The following is a 25,703-nucleotide window of genomic DNA, read 5'->3' as shown; positions in this document are numbered from 1 at the left end:
GTTGTGGTGATGGATGCACAACACTGAATAGGTGAAAAATACTAAACCGTTTTCTACAACTGGATGTATTGTATGGTTTGTAAATTAGAGTGCATTTAAACTTAAAAATATAAAACTCCCTGGTGGCACAAGGGGTTAAATCTCAGCACTATGAAGCTATCCGCAGCCATTGCAGCATGAGTTCGATCCCCAGCCAGGGAGCTGACACACATGGCCAGCAGACCTCTCCTGTCTCCCCGCTGCTCCCCTCAGGGTGCATTTCAGTAGATCCATCTGTTCTGTTCCCCACTCTCTCTAGTGAATCCTCTCACCCCCTGCACCTCTGACCTACACCCCAGCTCTTGTATGCATAAATAAATAAAATAAGCCTTTAAAATAACTTAAAAATATGTAAAGAGAAAAGATTGTTTTAATCAAAGCCATTGCAACATTATGGCTTCTAATTTAATTTTACGTCTCAAAGAGTTTCTGCCAGGAGCATTCTTAATCAAATGATCTAAAACACAGTCACTCTTTCACCTCTTAATTTGTGTTGTCAGCTCCCCTATCTCAGGGAGACTCAAAAAGCCTACTCAGGGATTTCTCTACGTATTTCATAGCTTAATGCTGAGAACCCGGTTCAGTGGAGGGATTTCACCCTTCTCGAGTTCTCTCCTCTTTGTTTCTGTTCCTATTGTAATGACATTTAAATTTGTTCCTATGTGGCTGTTTGCTATTTATGTAAATAAGCTACTCTTGGACACTCTCTTATATGATTTTTCACTAACTTGGTGACCTGAAATTTGTTAAGACATTTCTACTCTCCCCCAACATAAGAATTCTTGAAACCTTTGGAGATCCATCCTGACCTGTGCAAATAAATGTTTCCCCTGACCAAAGAGCTGACAAAACCACTTTTCTTTTGAGGATTTTGTGCCTTTTTGTGTAAACAATGCAATATCTGGAATCAGCAAAAGTCCCCTATATAGAGAGGGAAAGTCAGAACAATGGAAAAATAGGCCAAACGTAGGGAGCTGAAATCTTCCAGCAACTTTCTTCCCTTGCTCTGAGATATCCATTCCCACTTCATTGAGTCCACCTGTGGGCCCCCCTCACTGAGAGGCTGACCCTCGCTAGAGAGGTCCCCATCAGGTGCCTCCCTCTCCAGGGGATCCCTGTCCAGAGGAAAAGGTAAAAAGCAAACAAGCATCTGTAATAAGTGATGCAATAATTGGACACCTGGGAACAGGAAAGAGGCTGAAAACAAGAAACAGAATATTTAGAATCTAAAGGAAATCTGTTGGTTGGAGAGTCCATTATCATATGTTCCAACATCCCAGGCGGGGTTGCTGGACCGTAAAGCAGCTGCGTGCTCTTTGTGGATTTCTGCTGTTTTGGTTTGGCTTTTTTTGTTGATTTTGTTTTCTGTTATTCCAGTTTCTTGGGTGTATTTACAAGGAACCCCCTCACCTGAGGAATCTGAGTATTTCCATAGAAACTGCTTTCCATTTTGGGGGGGCCTCCCTAGTGGTGCAAGGGGTTAAGCACCGCACTGTGGAGCAATCCACAGCCTCTGCAGCACGAGTTCGATCCCCAACCAGCCAGAGAGCATCCCACAAGGCGCGGCAGACCTCTCCTGTCTCGCCCACTGCTCCCCCCAGAGGTGTCTTTTGGTCAGTCGGCCTGTTCTATTCCCCGCTCTGTTTCTGGTGAATCCTCTCACCCCCCACAATCTCTGGCCTGTACCCCAGCTCTTGTATGCATAAATAAATAAATCTTTAAAAAAAAAAGAAACTTTTCCATTTTATATGTTTTCCATCCTATGTAAAATTTTGTGACTTTTATTGGTCACAATAAAATTTTTTATTTATCAATAGATCTCTTAATAGTGATTATTAGTTCTCAAAGAAGGGTTTGGTTATGAAATACTAAAGTTGGCATCCATTAGCTAAAGTAAACTGTGCTCGAAGACAATCTAGGCTTAGAGAATGAGATGAGCGTAGTATAAATTACATTGTCATTGGTTCGATATCCTCACAAGCTAAAAAAAGGAGGAACAGTGTTCATGTTCAAATGAACCATTGTGGGGCCTCCCCTGGTGGTGCAGGCAGTTGAGCGCTGCACTGTGAAGCTGTCTGCAGCCTCTGCAGCGCCGGTTCGATCCCGGCTGGCCGGCGAGAGTCCACATGGCAGACCTCTCCTGTCTCGCCTGCTGCTCCCCTCAGCAGAACAGTCTGCCTGTTCTGTTCCCCACTCTGTCTCTGGTGAATCCTTTTACCCTTCCACAAATCTGGCCTGTACCCCAGTTCTTGTATAAATAAATCTTTAAAAGAAAAACAAATGAACCATTGTGAGCATTCGACCCAAAGGTACATGAAATGTGCCCAGCACACTCATCAACGAACTCAAATCAAAACCATGAGAGATGTCACTTGACACCTGCTAGGACAGTTATAAAAATGCAGTTGAGAAGTAGAAAATCTGGAACGCTTGTGTATAGTTGGTGGAATGCAGAATAGTGTAGCCACTAGGAAAACAGTGTCGATGTCCCTCAAAAAAATTGAAAATAGAATAACCACGTGATCCAGCAATTTCATTTCTGGGGTATATCAAAACTTATTGAAATCAGGGTCTGTCAGAGATATCTGCTTCATCATGTTCAAGCAGAATTATTCAGAATAACCTAGATATGGACACAACCCAAATGGCCACTGACAGCTGAATGGATAAGAAAATACAGAAGATAGATGAACGGGCTATCGGTCTGTCTTAGAAGGGAGGAAATACTGCCATTTGCAAGAATTGGATGAATCCCAGGGACATTTTGCTAAGTGAAACAGCATTTAGTCACTCATAAAAAACAAATACTGTATCATTCTACTCACACAAAGTATCTAAACTAGCCAAACTCATAGAAGTGGAAAACAGAATGTTGGTACCCAGGGGCTGGGTGGGGACAATGAGGAATTGTTTGTATGTGGGTATAGTTTCTAGTATTAAGATGAATGTGTTCAAGCTCTGCTGTATAACATAACACTATAGTTAACAATACATCATGAATTTTGAACTATTTAAGGAAAAGAAAATAGATCTCTAGTTGAATGTTCTTACTGCAAACTACATATTTTCTACACAGAAATTTTTGCAAGTGATGGATGTGCTTAGCATTGCGGTTGTGGCAATGGAATGTGAATATGTACAAACTCATCAAAAATACACACTAAATGTCTGTATTTTTTGTATCCATTATACCTCCATAAAGCCAAAAGGACTCATTAGAAACACTTGGATCTCCCCCTCAATAAACATGCCACTTCCAAATCCCCCCCAATTAAGGGCTTTTAAGTAGAGACATTTTTTGCTTTTAGATTATATATTTGAAAAAATATTTATAGAGTAAAAACTGACATGTAACGTACATGAAAAGAAGGCACAATTTTGAATTTATCACTCCAGATTTGTTCTGTCACAGAGAATGTTTTATGGGGTGCTCTCCATTCCTGTCTTAGGGAATGTTTTATGGGGTGCTCACCTTTCCTGTCTTAAATCCAAGAGTTTCACAGGTTGTTTATACATAAGCCTGCCTGGGGTCAGCTCACAGCAGGCAAGAGAAGCACAGAGACTGGGGCTAGGAAAGCAGGCAGGACTGTGGTCCAATTCCCTTTCGACCGGAAAACAGTTCCAATAAAATTAAGGTTAAATAAATAAAGATTCCAATGAAGGTTAAATAAGAACTACCGCTGTTTACTTAAGGGAGGATATGTGTCTTCAGAAGGATCTTATCTGAATATCCCTGTAAGGGGGATTTCTTATGCAGGGAAAAAAAACAAAAAAAACAAACAAACAAAAAAAAAAACCCACACCAACACAGCATCTTTGGATTTAAGCGTCTTCTGTGGACGGCATCTGCCAGGTGGGAATGAAGATGTTTCCTGAACCAAAAGCTCCCCACCGTGTGGAAACTTTGCCACCCTGTGACTCACCTTGAGACCTTATCCTCTGTTTTCTTTTAACCTATCTGATCATGCATCTCAAGCTATTAACTGTACAGTCACTAAATATCAGCTGAATCCTTTGCATTGTTTTAAATTTTAAAACAACGTTGCTTAAATGAAACGGATGTTAAAACATCCTGTTCGCACTTGGCATTTCCTTTATCATTTTATGTCTCTTACAGGAACAGTGGATTCTGAGCAGCCTGATTGTCTTTACAATTGTCTTTACGATTCTTGTGATGGCCTCAAAGTTAAAGAGATCACCTCAGTGTTCTGAGGGTTACCTTGGCAATGTCTAAATTATCCACTAGTACTTCAGTTAATTCTGACTTATGCAATTTACCGCTTATATTATTCTTAAGTACGTTTGTTTAAAAAGGTCTTGATGGCACTTGTATCAGCAAAATGGCATCCCACAGGCTTCATTGTTCGTTCCCATTACAAAATTTAAGATGGCATTTTATCAGCCTCCCTCTCCAGTCCCACAAGCTCATTTACATTTTGCAAAGAACAAGTCAAACAGATTTTCATGAGGGATAGGACGACAGAGGTGAAGCTTCACTCCAGCACCCTGGAAAACCTAAAGTCCTTAGGGATGCAGAGCAGTGAACTCCCCAGGCAGAGAGGGCAAGTTTTGGGGTTGAATGACTGGAGTTGAAGTCCCTGTTCAGAAGAGAAGCAAGCAGAGGTGGAGAGAAAAGAGCGGCTCACCACCGACCGCCATGTTTGTGGCACCCTGGGTGGAGGGAGGTGCAGGGAGCAGATGACCGTGCATTATGTGGGATGCACATTACGAGGCTGCAAGTTCAATGGGGAAGGCATCCAGTAAGCAAACACAAAACTGCACAATGATGAGGTCTCTAAAATATTACACATTTTTTGAGAGAAATAGTGAAGAAGTAATTTTCAGACTGAAACAGTTTGAAGAAGCTATTTACAAACTGAGGTGAATGTGGGGTGACAGGCTGCTTGAAGGTGAAAGACCCAAGTATGTCTCTTCTAGATGGGGAGAACATCATGGACCCATGTGTGTGAACTGGGGTTCTCCAAAGAAACAGAACCAGCAGGATGGCTATATCACACACCACAGGAATTGGCTCATCTGACGAGGGAGGCTGAGCGTCTCTCCTCAGTAGTCTGCAAACTGGAGAACCAGGAAAGTGGGTGCTGTCATTCAGCATAAGTCTGACGGCCTGAGAGGTGGAGGCTGATGAGTGTAAGTCCCAGCTCAACCTAAAGCCCAAGAGCCAGGAGTGGAGATGTCTGAGGCAGGAGGAGATGGATGCCCGGGTCCAGTGAAGAGGAACTCGCCCTCCCTCTGCCTATTTTGTTCTCACTGAACCAGATGATGCAAACTTCTCTGCTCAGATGACTCACTGAAGTGCCAATGTCCTCCTTAAACACTCACAGACGCCCAGAAATAATGTTTTATCCACACTCGGGCATCCCTTGCCCCAGTCCAGTTGGCACATAAATTCACCATCACAAGTCTGCCCACTGCCCTCGCATCATGGGCATCTCCTGAAACCATTTTTAATCTCAAATAAAATCAAGTTTATTCTAGCACCTTGGAAACTGCAGAGCAGTTGCCTCATCCCGCCAATGAAAGACAAGTCTGACTTGAATACAATTCTCAACAACCCTTAAAATTAGGTGTCATGATGCAGAGTTACTAGGCTACAGATCACAAGTGGAAATAAGGCTCACTTCTCCGGGGAAGTAGTTCCCACACGACCCCACGCTCTTCTTGTCCCCTCTCCGCTGTATACAACATCTCACTCTGTGAGCCCTGAGCGCCCGGAGGTCAGCAGCCACTGGGTGCAAGGAGAAGGCTGCCCTCCCTCCTGGAGGGATCAGAGGTGAGTCGGGAACTCTCCACGGCATTTGGGGGCATTGCTTGCCAGAGAAGATAGGAAAGAGAGATGATGTCAGATCAACTGTGGAAATGCCAAGCTGACTCAGGCAGGCAGGTGAACTGGGTGTAATATGATCCATTTTGCAGTCTAAGAAATATCACCAGTTGCTGGGTGGAAAAATGAAAGAATCAGCCAACATCAATGGGGAAGAGACATGGAAGAGAACAAAGGAAGAGATGATGGTGACTCTGCACGTGACCATGCAGACATGGAAGGGAGCAGTGTAGGCCAGACCTGGGAATCAGAGCTGAGAAGATACAGTCTGGTCTTTGGCTACTTCTGTGGAGTGATTTATTTATTTAAGCCACAAGGTAGCATTGAGAGAGAGAGAGAGATTCTCCACTAATCAGGCTTATCTAAGGACCTTCAAGATCCCTCTCTTGATGCATGCAAAATAGCATGCAGAGAATATTACCTACCTATAACTCATAATTCTAACCTCTGTCTCCCCTAAGTCAGAAAGGTATTTTGATGCGTTTGAGAGAAAAGGCTTCCATATGGAGTTAACATAACATCACTGCCTGTGTCTCCATAAATATTTTACGTCTCTATAAATACTTATAAAAAGAACATTGTGAATTGTAAACTACTAGAAACATTGCCATTATCACAAAAAAAGGTAGAAAACATCTTAATAAATTCCTTAAGAAGATACTGGGTAAAAGCATAAAAAATTTTAAAGATTGAGCAGCTGCATTTCATTTTTCAGCTTGAGGCCAATTTAAAAATGTTATCAGTATTCTCCACATTTGGAAGGATAGCTTCCTTGATGGAAAGAATGTCATCGATGGTGAAAGAATAGAACAGAATTATTTGTGATCGATATAACTTAGATGAATGTTTGATTCTCTAGATGATGAGATTTCATTAAGATGATCTTTTCAGCACACTTGGAATTTAAAATCTAATTCAAATCAATATTTACAAACTCACAAAGGAAAAGCTGAATAAGTATGAAAATCAGCAGAGCAACAACATTTAGAATACAATCATCTCTACCTTGCATTGTCATGGTTTCATTTTAAAATACTTCTTAGATTTTACAATTAAATTCCTAGATTTACTTCTCTAAATACCAGTGATTTAAGAATGATTTCTCTTCCACCAGACTTCCAAATACGTTTTTAAAAATCTGGGTCTATTTAGCACATCTGTTTCCAACTCAAAAAATCGCTAATCTTTCTATCAGTACTTCTTTGCCAGGCCTATATTTGCTTATAATCTAAACAGTTTCAGGCATCTAAGAAAGACTTACACTTGTATTAAAAAATGTTTATAGAAGAGCAACAGTGAAAGCAAATGTCATCAGAATTTTTTGAGGAGTAAGACAGGAGAATTCATCATGAGATAATGTGTTTCTGATTACCAATCCATGATATGGGAATATTTTGAATATTGAATATTTTACACTTCTTGTTACTCTAAAAGCCATTTCTAAATGTACCATAAAATGCTTATTCTGTAATGATAATTTATAAAATAATTAATTTTTAAAAAACACTAAGTATTTTTCTTTGTTCAGTTTTAAATACTTTAAAGCATTCTAAGATATTTTATAAAATAATTTAAATACATGTGCCTACCACAACTCTTCAGAGAGGCTCTACAAATATACAAATTCCTTTTTAGGATATGAAAAACACAGTTTAAAAGTAATTTGGCATAAATAAACCTGTGTAGATAAATATTTTCCTTCTCTATCTATTTATAATAACATCTCCTCATTTACATTAAGAAAATTTGTTTCATTCACTCCATCATGGTCATTTTTATTCATTGCCCAAATTTTTAATTCATCTAAGTGAAACATGCACTCAAAAGTTCATGTGTTTGAACGAGTTTTTGACAATTTTATGTTTCTTCTGTTATGAAAATACTATCATCCTTTTATTTAGGAAAAACACCACACATGTACGAGTACATCTTTCTGTATGGGAATCAAATTATAGATCCAATTTACACTGCATAATGCTACTTTGATTTTATTTTTTTCATGTATAAAGCTTTGCTGAGCAATGCAAAGCAGGTATTTTCCCATTTGAAATCAAAAATATATCTTTGAATAAAAAACACAATATATTTAAAAATATACATATTACTTTGCAGACTAACTAAAAGCAGTGACTTTTCAAGAACAATTGCTACATAAATGTTAAATTACTTGAAAGGCAGATTAACGTTGTCAGGTCTGCACTGCCCACTAGTGGCAACATGTGTTAAAAAGCTGTTTAATTAAATTCTATTCTTATATCTTAATTGTCTCCATCAAATTTTAAGCCTGTTAGGACATATACATGCATATTCTAAGCATAACATGACTTTTGTATTCTATTTTTCTCATATAACATTAATTTACTTTCAGTGTTCACACCCGGAGACTTATTTACTCAGGTAACTTTGAATAAGGATGCCATGAAATAAACATATCATGTAAATCCACAAGTTAGAGATCCATATATAAATAATTCATCATTTAAGATAGAACTAAACCTTTCTGACAAACTCACAATAATCCATCAAGGAGAAATAAATTTAACATAAATAGTTTTAATTGTCTAACTTATCCCTCATTGAGGAATGCTACATTTCCTATAGAGACGCCTACACTAAACTTTTGTGGTTCTCACTGAAATTACCTTTCATTCATTAATGATTTTTCACAGGAAGTGTTTAAGAATAGTAGGACAAATTGTCCTTCCTTTCCAGTGCCAGTGGGCACAAGGTTAACACAGCTGACCATTCTGGAATCTGCACGGTAACTGCTTCCCTCTGCTGGACATGCAGATACCTGCCTATGATCCATAAGAAAGGCAAATGCTGGCAGCTGGGGTTCTGGAACATTCTCTCACGTGACTTCAGCAAACGCAAGTGAACACTATCACTTGCTAGAATCAAACCTGCAGTGACATTCATTTGAGATTTCTTAAAGAGGAAAACTACCACTTTTTAATAACTGATTGTTAGATTAAGACACAATTTCAGTGCCTCCCCTCGTGGTGCAGGCGGTTGAGCGCAGGCTGTGAAGCTGTCTGTAGCCTCTGCAGCACGGGTTCGATCCTGGCCGACTGGGGAGATTGCCACATGGCGCAGCAGACCTCTCCTGTCTTGCCCGCTGCTCCCCTCAGCAGTTTATTTTGGTCGTCTGCCTGTTCTGCTCCCCACTCTGTCTCTGGTGAATCCTCTCACCCTCCCACAACTCTGGCCTGTACCCCGGTTCTTGTATGCATAAATAAATAAATCTTTTAAAAAAAGACACAATTTCACAGCTGATTTAGATACTCAGCTTCTTTAGACAGCTGACAGTCTGTGTGTCTGAACATGTATACACATGTGTGTACATCTATATTGCACACATATCAAGTGATAACTCATTTGTGGACATTTAGCTTATGATACTGTCCCTGTTTTTTTCATTGTGCTGCTGGCTATTCTATTCCACATGCTACCTAGCACAATGCTTCAATACCTACAATACATATAATTAATAAGGCTTAATAATGAATATTAACAAGCCATTGAATCGAAGGGTTTATGACAAAATGTGATCAATGCAAATGCAAAGGAAAAGTATCAAGGTTATTGTATCAAAAGTTAATCAATAAGAAACCCTGATATTGAGAACAAGATTTCTTAGCGCCTGAGTTTGACTAGGTGTACTACTGACAGGTGAGATCAAATATTCCTCTTAAGAAGGAAACTCAACTTTTTAACTTTTTTTCCTCTCATCTATTGGTCCTACTGCGCAGCAGGTTACACATATGAACAGATAAAAGCCTCGGTTTCATTTTTTCATGTTCATCACGTGTCTCCTTACCTCGTTCATGGAGTTTGTCTTCGATTCTTTCAGTTCTTCGTACCTCCGTTTCCACACAGACAAAGCTGATTCTAGCCGTACTATTTCTTTCTCCAAAGACGAACGCATTCTAAATAAGGAATTAAAAGAAACTAGGCTTACAAATTACAAATAATTTGAAGAATGCATTATAATTGGAGAAGAATAGACTTTCTCTTTCCCTAATGTTTGATATTTTATTGTGTCTATTGTAATGACAGAAAACTTATTCCCACTTATTAAAAACTACAAATACTGAATAAAACTTGAGTTCATTTGTTATTCTGTCAATTAACTTTACAGTAGGTTAAGCACATTTAGTTTGCCAGTATCAAAATAATTGACTTTCTGTCTGCTTTCTCCCGTTTTAGTCATGCATTTCTCTCAAAGCATCTTTATTCATTTTGTTCCCTTACATAGAAGAATATGTTTCTAATTTTAATATTTTTAAATCTAGCTTTATATTGTGACTGAATATGAATGAAGAATTCCTTGATATGACAGAGCATATCAAGGAGACTACCTAACAATTTAAGAAATCAATCACTAAATGGAGATGTAAAAATACTTTTAAAACATTTGCAATTTTGTTTTAATGAAGCAATTTTTCTGGTATCTTTGTCATTTTGAATAACTGAAATTAATTTTTCCACTTGCAGAAAAAGTGATGAAATAAGATTAAACTCTGATCCTTGGACATCTTAATCATTGATTTTTTTTTTTTCCCGATGCCCACATGCCTATTAGAGTCGCCAAAAATAATTGTTTATTTCTGGTTGTAATTAGCATCTATTGACCTTTGCAGATGGCAGGCTCTCATCTGTGTGATTACATTACTGTTCGAAAGTGCCTGCTCTTTCTTGCACCCCCTGGTACACAATCCTCGGCTTTGGCCAGGGGACCTCAGTCATGGTACAGATGCAGAAGCTGGAAGACCTCTTGAGGTTGGCTCTTTTATGCGGCAGCCATCACTGTGAAAGATTCCCCCAGTAACTGCTGCCCTGGAACCAAGACATGAAGCAGACCCCAGCCCCAGCTGACCAGCTGACCAAGCACAGCAGGTCCCGTGGGGCCCCCTGTCCCCACCCTCCGTGCACCCACATGGGCAAAAGAAAGCATTGTCTTAAGCCACTGAATTGTTCGTTGTTTTTCTTTTTTTTTTTTTAATGCAGATAATGCTATTTAAAAGTGGAATCCTGTATTAACACAAAAGAAAAAATAGAGAAAGAATAAAGTCAGGGACTAGAGACAGGATGGGGGCTGGAAAAATGATGACAGAACATAAGAAATTGGGAAAATAATACAATGTGCTATTTCATGATGAAACATGGTAAAACTCACTTTCCATGTCTTGCAAGCAGAAAATGTGTCTGACGGGACCCAGGGAAAGCTGGTGAGCAGTCTGCAGTGCGGCCAGACACTTAAAAGTCTGTAAAATTGGGCTTTCCCCCTTATCTCTTGTATTTTGGTCATTGTTTTCAAAGTACTTACAGGGCTGGCCCCTGCTCAGAATGGGAGCATGAGAAAGTGGATTCTACAAGAGTCTCCCCTCAAAAGCCCAGTCTAGATCAGCCAGCCTCCAGACAGCAGGCAACTCAAGTGCCACTAAGAATCCGGGGTTGTTAGTTACAGCCTTATTGCACTTAGAGTAGGTCCATATACATGGATCTATTTCAAAGATGATGTTACTAGAACAATCTTAGAAGCATTCACGGAGCTAGAAGATGCCTGCCAGAACGAAAATTGAAAGCCATTTACATAACTATAAGGATGACTCTTCCAGGTAGCAATCCTACGAAAATAATTCAAAAAGAATTAAGCTGTAAATATATTTGCTTAATGCAATGACATGGCTAAGCAGTCCGTTAAAGAATTACATAATTGCTTTTGTTTGAATCGAGCCATAAAATTAAAAGAATATGAACAAATTAGGGCTTAATTTAACCTCAAAAGACTCAGGTTGCAAAAACAACCAGCACTACAATTTGGAATATTAACATAGAAAATATATTAAAATCAGCAAACAAAAAGGCTGAGTATAAAAGTCTCTCTCTTATAAGCACTGCCCCGAATGTCTCCTGCTCCAGGCTGACAACCTCAGTACAAACTTCTGAGACATGAGTTAACCCAGCAGCGTGCAACACCTAAGTTCTTAGAGACCGAGTTTGCAATTTCAAAAAGAATAGAATTAAGTGCAGAAATAATAGGCAGATAAGTAGTAATATTTTGTGTGAAATACAGAAAGAAATAGAGAAAGAATGTAAAAATTATTGTATAGTAAGATATTTATTTGCCATTTGGGTATTTTTGAAATTCTGTATAAAGGCATATTCAGTAATGAGTAATGTTGACCTAGACTTGTGAATTTAAATCGCAGTTATACTGATTGTAACTTCCTTGAAATGTCTAAGAATCACCATATTTGTTATTTTAATTTATTAGACTTATATTAGTAGAAAACAGGAATGCTTTCTGTTGATAATAAAAATTTTTAAAGGAATGGCATCTATTAAATTAGTAAGAGAATTTTGAAGGGTGTTAATTAACTATATTTGTGTGATGAAGCATACATCACTAAATTCTCTCAAAATTCATTTGGAGAATCATTTTATGTCTAAATAGGATAATTTGAAAGTGTTGGAAAATTTAGATTTCTTAATTTCACAAATTCATAATTAACATGTTGAAAAAGCAATGTTAGTTTTTTTACATTATACTTTAATAAATCAAATGATAATATTAACAAAAATGTTCACATTAACATGAAAATGATTACTGTTCAACTTAAAATGATTTTATTATTACTGTAAATAAATGCTAATTCTCAAAATTGTTATTAGAATTATTGAGGCAACTCTTCCTTCAAAGCTTTTGTAATAAGTTCAAGAGGAACATTTTAAATTATATATTAATTTGTTTTAGTTATCCATAAATGTAGGTATGTCTAAAGATGTAATTATTTCTTGGTTATATCTAGAATATATCTAGATTTAGAATTACTATTTAAAGCCTACTATGAGATAAAAATAATATAACTTTGTCCAAGTATATTAAAATGAATAGATACCTATTTACCTTCCTTCTTTAGGAAGAATAGTAACATTAAAAATATACTATTATTGGGCCTCCCCGGTGGCTCATCGGTTGAGCGCTGGGCTGCGGGCCTCTGCAGCGCCGGTTCGATCCCCAGCCGCTGGCGAGGGTCCCACATGGCGCGCAGACCTCTCCTGCCGCCCGCTGCTCCCCTCAGCAGTGTCCTTCGGTCCTTCTGCCTGCTCTGCTCCCCACTCTGGCTCTGGTGGATTCGCTCACCCTCCCGCACTTCTGACTCTACCTAGTGCTTATATGAATAAATAAATAAATCTAAAAAATATATATACTATTATTTATCTCTTTAAGTATGCATCCTAAATTAAATAATTGGTATTTATTAGTTTACCCAAAGAAAACCATGTACTCTTCTACTGTGAAAAGGTACAATTTAGTCCTAGAAGAGAGGGGAAAGGTGATTTGTAAAAAAAAGTTTTAATATTAATGTGATATTTGTATCTATTTTTTATTATTTTTTTGAAGTGGGGTACAGGCCAGAGTCATGGAGGGTGAGAGGAGTCACCAGAGACAGAGTGGGAAACAGAACAGGCAGACTGATGAAATATAGTGCTGAGGGGAGCAGCGGGCTAGACAGGAGAGGTCTGGAGGCCCAGGAACAAACTCACACCTCAAAGGCGGTGGACAGCTTCACAGTGCTGTGCTTAACCCCCTGCACCACCAGGGAGGCCCCTGTATCTATTTTTTATTTTGGTCACATCAAGAATCATTTTGTGTCACTGCACGTTTAACTTTATACAGCAGAGGGCACCCTTGAATCCTTGATTTTTTGGCTAATCGATTTATTCAATTTAGATTTTATTAGATTCTCTAAATTGCTTATTTATACAGTGATGTTTATAATTGAAATTTAAACTATGTCAAAATATTTAAACAGCAAGACATAGGAAAAAAGACCTAATTTTACTGTAAAGTATATTTCATAGCTTATGCACAAATTCTTTAAGAAAACAAAATTAAATATGTAAAACTCAACAGAAGAGTATTTTTAAATGATAATATAAACTTTTAAGAATAAGATCACTGAATATATAAAGTTTGCAAGATCCAAAATATAAAATGTGAACCAAAGTGATTCTTATGGAAAATATGATTATATTTCTATGCACTCTTGTTTATTCATCTGCAACATTTTGATACTTTGTTAAATATTATCATCACATGGTGGCTGCACATAAAATTTGGAGAGCTAGACAAGAAAATTAAAGTATTTTCAGGGATGACAATTCCTTAAAAATTAGCATCTGGGAATAATGATTAATCATTTTGAAACTGAAATTTCATTGTAAAATATCTAATAAGTATTTTCCTAAAGATCTATTAACGTTTTTTTTTCCAGAAGAAAATTGTTTACTTGTAATCCTCTATCTAATAAAGAGACAGTCTGTGCATGCACTATAAAAATAGCAGTAAATGTCCACCAAGTGGAGTTTCTAAAAAAAAAGGAATAAACCACCACCATATGATCCAGCAGTCCTATTTCTGTATAGGCCCAAAGGAAGTGACACCAATACCAAAGGGATGTCTCCATCCCTCCTGTTCTTTGCAAAATTGTTGACAGTACCTAAGATATAGAAAACCTGTGTTCATCATCATGGATATATTTTAAAATGTAGCAAAAAAATATTCAGTCATTAAAAAAAAAGGATGATGATACTTTTTCAGTCACATGGGTGAAATGGAGCCATTACGCTGATGAAATAAATCAAAGAGAAACACCATATGATCTGCTCATATGTGGAATCTTAAAAAGCTGAAGTCAGAGAACCAAAGAGTAAAGAGGTTGGCAGAAGCAGTGGGATGCAGAGATGCTGGTCAAGGGTGTGGACAAGCAGTTATAAGACAAAAGTCTTGGGATCTTCTATAGAAGCTGGCGACTAGAACCGCCAATACTCTTTTGTATACTTGAAGTGTGCTAAGAGGATAGATCTTAATGTCCTCAGTGCACGTACAGAAATGACAACTGTGAGGTGAGGATGTGCCAATTAGCTTACTGGGAACACCTTTTCACTTCTTATATAAACATCACACCACAAACCCTAAATATATGCCAAATTTATATTTGTCAATAAAACTTCCACAAAGCTGGAAAAATAAATACCACAAGGTACTTTTTACAATGGCAAGAATTTACTGCATGTCCCATTTGTGACAGTGAATAAATAAACATATGCTTCACTTTCTACTTTTTAATATTACATTAAATTATACTTATCAGACTTGAGTGCCCATTTGTTCATTGTACTGAGGAACAAATTATATATTGTATAGTATACACAATATAGTATACACAATATATGTATATAATATACAGCCTATATTGTATAGTGTGTACAATATATGTTGTATACACATACATTTCTAGCTCCGGCTAATCTCTGAAGCATAATTTTCTGCATCTTCTTATCAAGATCTTAACTATCATTTTATTTTAAAAAATCTTCGCTTAATGAAGCAAAGCAAAGTAATTGAAGTAATTTAATTTTCATACACAGGAAATAAATTAAGAAAATGAAATTGAAAGGGATACTGGAGGTTAAGCTTGAATGACACAAAGCATTTTCTGAGGAATACAAGTGCCCTCTGTAGTTCAATTTGAGAACTAGTTCTAAATGTGAAACACAGTGTAGTACAAACATTTGACCTCACTGTCTCCCTGGCTGAAGGCTTGGTAACCCCAAAGCACCTCTTCCTAAACATTCAGAATGCCTGACTGTGGGAGGATCAGGTTCTCACTTTCACTTCAAATCCTCTACCCAGGAAGTCTTTAGCTAAGAGGTTGGTCAGAAGTCTACAAATTCTCCATGATAAGGATCTTTCAGAACTGGGATAATTTTTCATAAAGGTGAACAGTACTCAGAATGCAAGTCATATTATTAAAATAAAGTTTAATGGGCTGGGTGGAAAGACTCCTCCCAGTTGACTCATTCTCCTCCAGCACAATTCCCCTAGTTGCTGGAAACAAAGGCCAAGTGTGGGGTAAGGAAAAATGTCAGGCTTTTCTGCCCTCCCGCCATCAGGATAGATGGTGCATCCTTGAGGTCCTGAGTGCATGCCTGATGGCGGGCACCTGGAGTAGGGTGTGGGCCTAGGTAGATGGGATTCACCTGGGCTGAGACTGGGCTTTTAAGGGCAGCGTCACGGGGACGCCTGCAGAAGCCGAAAGAGAAGCCGAGAGAGAAGCAAGAGAAGCAGAAGCTGAGAGAAGGCCGGAGAGCCCAGAGTGAAGACCTGCTGGGGGCTGCCTGCCTGCCGTGTACCTGGTTAAATAAAAAACCTGCAAAAGCCACTGAGGACTCTAGGACTCCTTCTTTACCCGGTCTGCTGGATATTAGAAAACCTGCATCGTGTTGATTCCTGACCCTACACCAAGTTACATTCACATTTTCTCAGGTCAAGCCACGTACTTGCTGAGATTCCAGGGGAAGAATTTAAAAGCTCTGATAGATTTATAGTAACAGTATACACTATATCCTTGGGAAACTTTCTCTTGTGGTTGAAACAAGGCTTGGCAATTGCTGCATGGATTGCAGGCTAATATACGCGCTGGGACTCAGAAACGTGGGGCTGTTTAAGTGCAGAATCATCACAATGTGGATCAGAGGTCCCGCCGCCCCCACACTCTGCAGCCTGTCTATGCTCCTACATTGAAAGTGCTGACAACCGGAGCCTTTGCATCCTGTGGGGATGCTGAAGGAGGCGCTGCAGAGACTTGACCTTCAGTTAACCTTCAAGCTGACCTGGGAAATCTGAGCTCAACCCCTCCTCCCCATCCTTGGATTATATGTTCCACCTGCCATGCCCCCAGCAGGAATGGGTTGAAGGATGTGACTCTGGGAGACTAATGTGTTATTGACACCACCTGGCCTGTGCAAGTGGCTGAAACCTATTATAGTCTTGGTAGAAACACAGGACGCTGGTGGCATCCAGCTAACAGTCCCCTTCCAGCTGGAGTATTCTGCCTCTTGGTCTCTGCTTGCACTCGGTTCACATTTCACAGGGGAGCTCCCTAGGTTGTAAAGTGACAGAGGCTTATTACTTTATTCCAAGGAAGTCAAAATTTGTATGTCTGCACATGTGTGCGAGTGAGAGCCTTGGAGACAAGTGACTGTGGTTACCCGGGAGAGTTGGGACGGGGGTGTGTGTGTAGGGGGTCACTTCTGGAGGCCCAGGTTCATGTACTTCCTATTAAATATATCGACAGAGTAGCGTTATTAAAGGGGGTTGAGAGAATTCTGTAAGCACCAAAAAGTAAAATCCTTCTAAAAATAAGATGCTGAGCTTAGAACCTGATTGAGACCTATTGTTCCAGTAAAATTGTTAACATGGGTTCTCGTTCAAGATTCATGAGTAAATAGGTGTTTGTTTCAACAATAACCACCGTGTGGGAAGCTGGGCTACACACCCACAGGTAACTGGACCATAAGCTACTGGTATTTCTCAAAAGAGACAACAGCACAGTCTTGGTTAATGTAACATCACAGACGGAATGGCAGAACCAGGATGGATATCCAGGTGGCTTAATCCAGGTCATTTAGTGTCAAGTTCAGGGTCCCCTCTTTCACCACAAATGACCAATGAGTACAGCAACATTTTCTGTGATCAACCTTACAAAATTTGACTTGCCCATTGTTAATATTATCATATATTTCACTTCAGTTGACGCATTGAAGTCTATTAATTTTGTAGAACTTAGGAAACTAAGTAGGGTTTTCTAAACCACATACATTAAAAATTCAAATGTAATTAATCTTGGAATAATAAGAGATATAAGAACAAGATTATGATAAAAGTGATAAAAACTACCAAATCATAGATGACTTTTTAAAATTTATAAAGTAAATTATATGTCAAACTCATTTTTTGAATCTTAGAAGTTAATGACTAATCACAGGTGAAATACATTATCAAGCACAAGTTAACTAGACTTAATTTTAAGAGGTTTGAAAATCAGACTTGGTTGGAGACAATAATTAGCACTTACTCTCTTTCCTTCCATGAGATTTTTTGGAATTCATCCAACTGCCCCTGCAAAGCTGAAATTTCAAGCGCTTCATTCTCCAAAGGCAGATTTATCTCTTGAAGTCTTAATCCAGGTTTCACTGTACAGTTTTCAGAACCAGCATTTTTGAATAAATCAGGATAATCTAGGTTGAGCTTCAGCTCCTCATTTAATCTGAGAGTATCGATAATCAAACTTTCTTCCTGAAAAGAAGCATAAAACTGTTGTTACTGTGGAAATGTTCTCTTTCTTACTAGAAAAATCATGAAGCAGATTTTTTTTTGAGGGGGGTTATTATTCAGCAGCAAATTTTCATTTCTTTGTCATTCTCTAATAATGTTATATGGCCAAACTCGTATTTGCATTCTTCAACTATCACTTTTCTTTCACTGCTTTACCTTATTATAATAGAATACATTTCTCAAAAGGTCTGCTTTAACTTTTAGTTTAAAGTTGGTTTTTCCTATCAGAGCTAAAAATAACACTGAATAAATTTGAATAGCTATAAGGAGCAATTTAATGAGTTTATTCATTCCTCTTTCAAGTTTCTTTTGTCACAGAACACTTGAAAGTTTCCAAATGAAACCAACTGGTTATTTTTTAACATCATGGGAGGATAAGGTACAATACATTTTCAATAAACTCGTGAATTTTTAGTAGACTTTTTGAACTATTTGAGTTTCCTACCAGTCTCAAAAAGAAGCCAACCCTCGAGGATGTGGAGAGAAAGGAACTCTCCTGCACTGCAGGTGGGAGTGCAAACTGGTCCAACCACTATGGAGAGCTGTGTGGAGATTTCTGGACCTACTAAACATAGAGCTTCTGTATGATCCAGCAATTCCACTCCTAGGTATTTACCCAAAGGACACAGAAACATCCATTCCGAAGAGCACCTGCACCCCTATGTTTATAGCAGCACTGTTTACAATAGCTAAGCTTTGGAAACAGCCCAAATGCCCAAAAATAGATGACTGGGTCAAGAAGATGTGGTCCATATACACCATGGAATATTACGCAGCATTCAAAAAAGATAAACACATGCAATTTGCAGCAACATGGATGGCGCTGGAGGGGATCATGCTCAGCGAAATAAGCCAGAAAGAAAAAGAAAAATACCGGATGGTCTCACTCACAGCAGGAATCTAGAAAACTTAAATAAGGGACCAGGAAAATGAATAACTATAAGAAAGTGAAAATCAAAATCAACAAACAACTATGAACCAGAGACACTCTATGGGGGTTGGGGAGTGGGGAGAGGAGGGATTGGGGTCAAAATAAGGGGGTTGCAATTGTATGGGGAATATAAAAATAAAATTTATTTAAAAAAAAAAAAGAAGCAGCCAACCCTTCGGATCCCTTGATCGTGGACTTCCAGCCACCAGAACCGAGAAAACAAAGTTCTGTTGCTCACGCTTTCCAGGCTACCGTCCTTTGCCAGGGCACCCCAACAATCCCCTTGGTCTTGTCATTCCCCCATTCTCCCCATGGTAAGGATGGCACTCAATATACATAATAACCCAGATGGGGTGACAGTAACAACGCCCACGATGGCCTCTGAATTCTTCCAGGCATCCCCCCTTACCTTGCTGTCTGCGCTCTTTGCAGGAAGCTCCCTCTGCGCCCAGCCCTCTCCGGCAGGTGCACACAGCTCCTCTCCACCTTGGTCTCCTGGCGCCCAGGACGCGTCCCCGCAGCCGGGGGTCCTCAGGCCCTGGCTCCCCTCAGCTTCTCGCGCCTCCTTTGGCTGTGCCACGCTTTGTTTCTTTTTGAGAGCGCTCAGTTCTTTCATGGTCATCTCCAGCTTGATTCGGAGCTGTCTCCCTTCCTCCCTGGCGCTGTTCCTCTCGGCTCGAACCTTGCTCCACTTTTCTCTCCAGTTGGCGGTGCAGTCCGACCACCAGCGCATGGTCTTCTCCATCTGAGCTGCTCTGGCCTTGACTTCCTCCAGCTCGCGCCGGCGAAGCTCCTCGCAGATGTCCCACTCGCTGGGGCCGCGCAGGTGCGCGCAGGTGCCAGGTGCGGGGGGCGCATGCAGGCCTTGCAGGGGCCAGCAGGGATTGCAGGGCTCCCGCGGGGACGAGGCAGGTGCCACCGCATCACTGGGCGATTTTGGTGAGGGCTGCTGTCTCTGGAAGATTTGCGTTTCCTCGATTAACCGGTGAATGGAATCCAGATTCATATTTATTTTCTCAGGCCTAAGACAGGGAACAGAATAAACATTTGAATGTCTCTTATAATTCTATAAGCAATTTTTTAAAAAGTTGATGAAAACAGTGCATCCTTCAATAGTGCATATTTTCCTCTCCTGTGTAACTAAACAGATATAGGAGTGTATGCACCTGTATTATCCTAAAAAAATAGAAACCGCACACATTGAATATTTTCATACAAGTGAAAATATGAAGATACAATTGGAAATAGTGTGTGGCATGAATCATTCATGTTAACAAAGCCAATTCCATTCAGGAGATACTTATAACATAGGTGTCCATTAACCACTCAGTGATCTGCTTTCCCTCATAACAGCGCACTTGTCCGGGTGGACTGCAACATCTATTGATCTGTGGGAGGACAAGCCCCACCCCAGAGGCTAAGTCATCACTGGTCTACCTCTTCATGTTGACCTCCCCCTCCTGGACCACTCAGGAGTCTCAGGCTGCAGGGACCTGCCTCTGCTGATGAGCTGTGAGGGGGTGTCTAACAGGTAGCTTTCCTGTTTAGAAAAATAGGAGAATGTCAGAAGGAGAAACCCCGTATCCTCTGGTTTTGTGCTGTCTGAACAAGGACAGGATCTGGAAGAAGGAGAGCATAATAGTCATCCTGTTACTTTTAAAATGTTGGAGCAGGGCCTCCCTGGTGGTGCAGGGGTTAAAGTCTCAGCACTCTCAAGCTATCACTAGTCACTGTGGCCCTGAGTTTGACCCCTGGCCAGGGAGCTGACCCACATGGTGCAGCAGACCTCTCCTGTCTCCCCGCTGCTCCCCCTCAGCAGTGGATTTCAGTAGATCTGCCTGTTTTGCTCCCCACTCTGTCTCTGGTGAATCCTCTCACCCCCTGCACCTCTGGCCTGTACCCCAACTCTTGCATAAATAAAATAAATCTTAAAGAAAAAAATAAAATGGGAACTCCCTGGTGGCGCAAGGGTTAAGATGCAACCTATGAAGCTATCCACAGCCACTGCAGCATGAGTTCGATTCCCGGCCAGCCAGGGAGCAGCAGACCTCTCCTGTCTCACCCGCTGCTCCCCTCAGCAGTGTACTTCGGTCAACCTGCCTGTTCTGTTCCCCACTCTGTCTCTGGTGAATTCTCTCACCTCCCACACCTCTGGCCTGTACCCCAGCTCTTCTATGCATAAATAAATAAATCTTTAAAAAAATAAATAAAATGGAGGAACAGATAGACGATGAGAGCTTGATTTACTGATTGAACTGCTGCATGAAACCTAGAAAACAGAACTTGGGTCCCTTGCTCTGAATACTTATGTTTCTATACACTCTGACAGTTGATTTTTCTGTTACTTGCAATCAGAAAGAAATCAGATAAGGTCTAAAAATAAAATAGCATGAATCAGACATGGTCCTTGTTCTTAAAGATATTATGGCCCAGTGCCTGAGCAGACACGTATGGATATTAAAAAATTCACATTATAAAGGTGCATTTATTCAGTCAACTTTTTCTTACTACATATTCTGGTGTCAGGGTTGGGTGCAGAGGAATTGCTCAAGAAGTGATTACCTGGCTGCTAAAAATGAGGAGGTTTCACAACACAGGCCAGATGGAACAAGACCTTAGTAATTACAAAGCCTTATAAAGGAACTGAAAACAGCTTTCCAGTTACATAGCAAAAGAAATTAATTGGTGAGGGCAAAACTTTCTTACCAATATATATACCCATTACTTTATTTGAATAGCAACATACTGAAGATCCAGTAAGTGGAATCTTTTCCTTTAAACAAATACTTAAAACATGCAGGCTAACCTATAAATTAATGAAGTTATGTGGTTCTAGAAGTTTACCCATTTTTATTATCAAATAAGACTTTCTGATATAAATAATCTCAGATAACATTTTACATTCATGATGTTAATTCCTCTCATTTTTTCATTTGCTTTTATATAGTTAGAGATCATAAACTGTCTCCTATGAGCCATCTATTTAATCAGCTGAAGGGGTTTCATTATACCAATAATTTACAAAATAAGCTGGAGAAAAGTGATTGTATGCATTGGGGAAAAAAGATTATATAATATTAAATGTATATCACTTTCAGTTGTAGGAAAAAACACATTATACCAAGTATTCAGTAGAAAAGCCAAACCAATTAACTCCTTATTATACTTATGATAATAATATAGATTTGTGGTTGTAATTATTTTTAGTTAGCATTGGTATATGTCCAATCAAATTTGAATTAGTGCTTATTTGGAGTAATTATTCACTTCATTTACTGCAATTCAGAGGGCAGTGTTAATACAACTGACCAAATTTTGTGGCTCATTAATAAACTAAGAAAAATATTAAAAAGGGAAAGAATAAAGGAACCCTTAATTAGAAGCACACTAAGTATATATGTGTATCTTTTTTTATATATACTCATATATGAGCTATTCACTATTTCATAATATTTATTTTGCTTGGAAGTCCAGAATGAAGATAGAAAATTCATTTCACCGTATTAAATTTACATTTATCCTTGCTATTTTTCAAAATAAATCAGTACCATAAAACTGTAATGTCTTTAAAAATGTCCCATTAAATTTTACTTCACTAGTGTTTTGAAGACTCTATAATTGGATTCTGGTACACTGAGATCTTGCCTACCAATTAACTATGTACTTTTTCACATCTGACTAAACAAAATTGAGTGGGGTTTAATCATTCAGTCCTTGAACTTGAATAGTATTTCCAGTTCTAAAGAATTTCTCAAGCCAGTGGAAATGGGGATATTTAATTCTTATGTGTGTTTGTTGAAGCATTCATCTTCCCTACACACGTGTGCCTTTCATTTTTTATTTCATGTGACTGTGAAAACATTTGTCAGTGATTGTAGCATGAAGCCTTTGATGTATGAACAAATATTTTAATGCTACTGACTCTTTGCTTTCTTATACTGATTTTTGCATTGTTCTTACTACCAAGCAAAATAGGGGTGAGCACAAGGAAATTCTTGGAGCAGATGGATAGGGTTTCAAGGGTGTATGTATATGTCCACACTCATCAGATTGTAGATCTGATACATTAAATACGTTCAGTATTTTGTATCAATTGCACCTCAGTGGCACCATGCCATCAAGCTACCATTCCATCAAGCTACCATGATTATTTACAATATTACATACTAGTACAGGAAGGTATTTTTGAATATAGTACATAACTAACTAAACACAATGAGTCTATAATCTATATTTATATTACTCAGCATATTTCTTTTTTGTTTAATTTATTTATTCATGCATACAAGAGCTGGGGCACAGGCCAGAGATGCAGGGGGTTGAGAGGATTCACCAGAGACAGAGCAGGGAATAGAACAGGCAGACCGACCGAAAGACACCTCTGAGGGGAGCAGAGGGTGAGACAGGAGTGGTCTGCCGTGCCATGTGGGATTCCCACTGGCCTGCCAGGATCAAACCCGCACAGCAGAGGCCGCCGACAGCTTCACAGTGCGGCGCTCAACCGCCTGCGCCACCAGGGAGGCCCCTATCTTCCATCTTGTAAAGGCCCTCCTCTGTGTGGGAAATCTACTTTCTGCCTCTGCCTTGATAGTGACAAAATAAACATGGTTTCTGCCATCCTGGGACCTTGCTGATAACCATAAGCAATAAATTAAACTAACAATCACACATTCTAACACTCTTTGAAGAAATAAACAGTGCATTGTGATTCAACACACAGCTATATAATTAGAGATGTGTGCTGTGGATTGTCTGAAGAAGGAGGAGGAGCGGAGATAAAAGCCTTTTTGGCAGAAGTTACACTATTGGGGCGAATAGGAGAGGGCCCAAAGGGGTTTTTGTTTTATTGTTTATACTTATTGCTTTCCATTAACTTATTGAAAATTCATTCAAAATGAAATCCTTCTCGGATTTGTTTTTAGTAGGAAGCATAGGACCTCAAGTGCACACAAAATCATGGTAACAAAAGGCCTGAGTAAGGAGAAAAGAGGTTATTGCACATCCATACATGATAAGGGACAGTCGTTGCTGAGGATCTGATGCCGCACGTGCTGGTAAAATGAGTAAAGGAAGGATCCGTTTTTAATATTCAGCAAAGAAAAACATCCCATTGTATTTAAAATGTAGCCCATCAAAACATGCATGAATGATTAGAGTAAATGATCAGCATTGTATGTGGGTTTAAAGCAGGAAAAAAATACGGCATTTTTAGGAATTTTTTGCAAGAGCACCCAATATAAATGAGAAACTACAATTGTGCAAATTTGACAGTGGAGCAGCAGCAGAAGGACAGTGAGGAGCCATCTGACACCAAGTCAGTGCAGTGCAAGGTCTGCCCGTATTAAATACTGTATTTTTTAAAGCCATGTGCTGTGATGCTGATAGGGACAGTTGTGGTCTGTGTTGATGTGACTGTAAGATCACAGAATCACACAGAAGCAGGAAAACTTGCACTGAGAATGAAACTAAATAAAGTAAATTTATATAAGTTGATAATATTTTTACAGCTTGGATACTTTATTTTCCAACAGCGTTATGGTAGAAGCATAAATGTAAACATTTTAAAAACGTATTATCTATTTATGCTTGCCAAGAGTCATTATTATATTTAAAGTGAAGTTTTTGACCAGATAGCAATGATCTTTATTTCAAAGACCTGGCCTGCTATTCATGGGACAAAATCTGACCTTTTTCAGCCAGTTCTCCATGGCTTCCTATCTCTTTAACCTCTTCCCCCTACCTAGTGCTGTTAAATCATATAACACTGTTTAAGTCACTGTGATGTCTTTACTTTAGCCTAGGTTTGCAGTAACCATTAGTTGAGAAAAATAATGTTCCTTCGATAATGCTCAATCATAAAAACAATTTACTTTTCTTTTAAAATCAACTATATCAGAATAATCTCTCAATAGCACCTTGCTGTTATTCCCATTTCTAAACAATAGCAGTATTTTCTATGCTTTAAGAAGTTGTAAAAAGAAATTACTACATTAAAATAATAATTCAGTATGTTGTAGGTAGAAAATGATCAGCTTTACTTCTTTGGAATATGATTAAAGGAGTAAAGAAAGATCCAAATTCCACAATCTATTTCATAAAGTGTCAAGGCATCAATTGTAATGAGCACTGGAAAAATAAAATTTCTGTTTTCCAGCAGGCTGACCCCCTTGAAGTTTAATGGTGCTCTGCCTGCCAAATACAAATTTAGTTTAACAATTTTGAATTTCTTGGAGGATATAACATAATTAACTAGTCTGATACAATACTTGGGCTATCAATCGTGTTCAGGAAAAGTTCTGTCTTAAAATATCAGGCAATTTCTCAGCAGTGAACAAATTGTAAGATATAAAGACATCTTGTCTAAGATTTGAGTTTAGCACCTTGAGTATATTTCTTCTAACACTACAAAATCTACACTACTTATTACCTATTTATATGGAAGCTTGACACATTGAATTCATCAGCTTTTTCAAATATGTATCTTCATTTCAAGGTTTTGGAGAACAAAGCCACAAACTATTCCAATTTTCTTATGCAGTCTAATCCAACTTAATAGTGCCAAATAAATAAACCAAAATATTTGTCGAGAGCTTACGCCAAAATGAAATTAGTATTTGCTGTGGTGGAACTGCAGGGCCCAACCAGCCTTATTTTCATGTAAGAATAACCTTGCTACTATTTCCAGGTGGCCACCAGAG

General features: G+C 38.9%; 1 protein-coding gene across 1 annotated transcript in view; it reads right to left on the bottom strand.

The window, feature by feature from the left end:
* CCDC102B (coiled-coil domain containing 102B) overlaps positions 1 to 20,011 on the bottom strand; it is a gene marked incomplete at both ends in the record, with an annotated part of 58,934 nt that extends 38,923 nt beyond the window's left edge. Inside the window, 3 exons of the mRNA XM_084252717.1 lie at positions 9,705 to 9,813; positions 17,815 to 18,035; positions 19,415 to 20,011. Coding sequence (XP_084108843.1) covers positions 9,705 to 9,813; positions 17,815 to 18,035; positions 19,415 to 20,011 — 927 coding nt within the window. The remainder of the gene's footprint in view (positions 1 to 9,704; positions 9,814 to 17,814; positions 18,036 to 19,414) is intronic.
* Between the last annotated feature and the right edge of the window lie 5,692 nt (positions 20,012 to 25,703).

This window comes from Talpa europaea (assembly GCF_964194135.1).
Source record: "Talpa europaea genome assembly, chromosome: 13".
NCBI classification, from domain to species: domain Eukaryota; kingdom Metazoa; phylum Chordata; class Mammalia; order Eulipotyphla; family Talpidae; genus Talpa; species Talpa europaea.
Note: the sequence above shows the minus strand (reverse complement) of the source record. Positions and strands in the feature narration are given on the sequence as shown.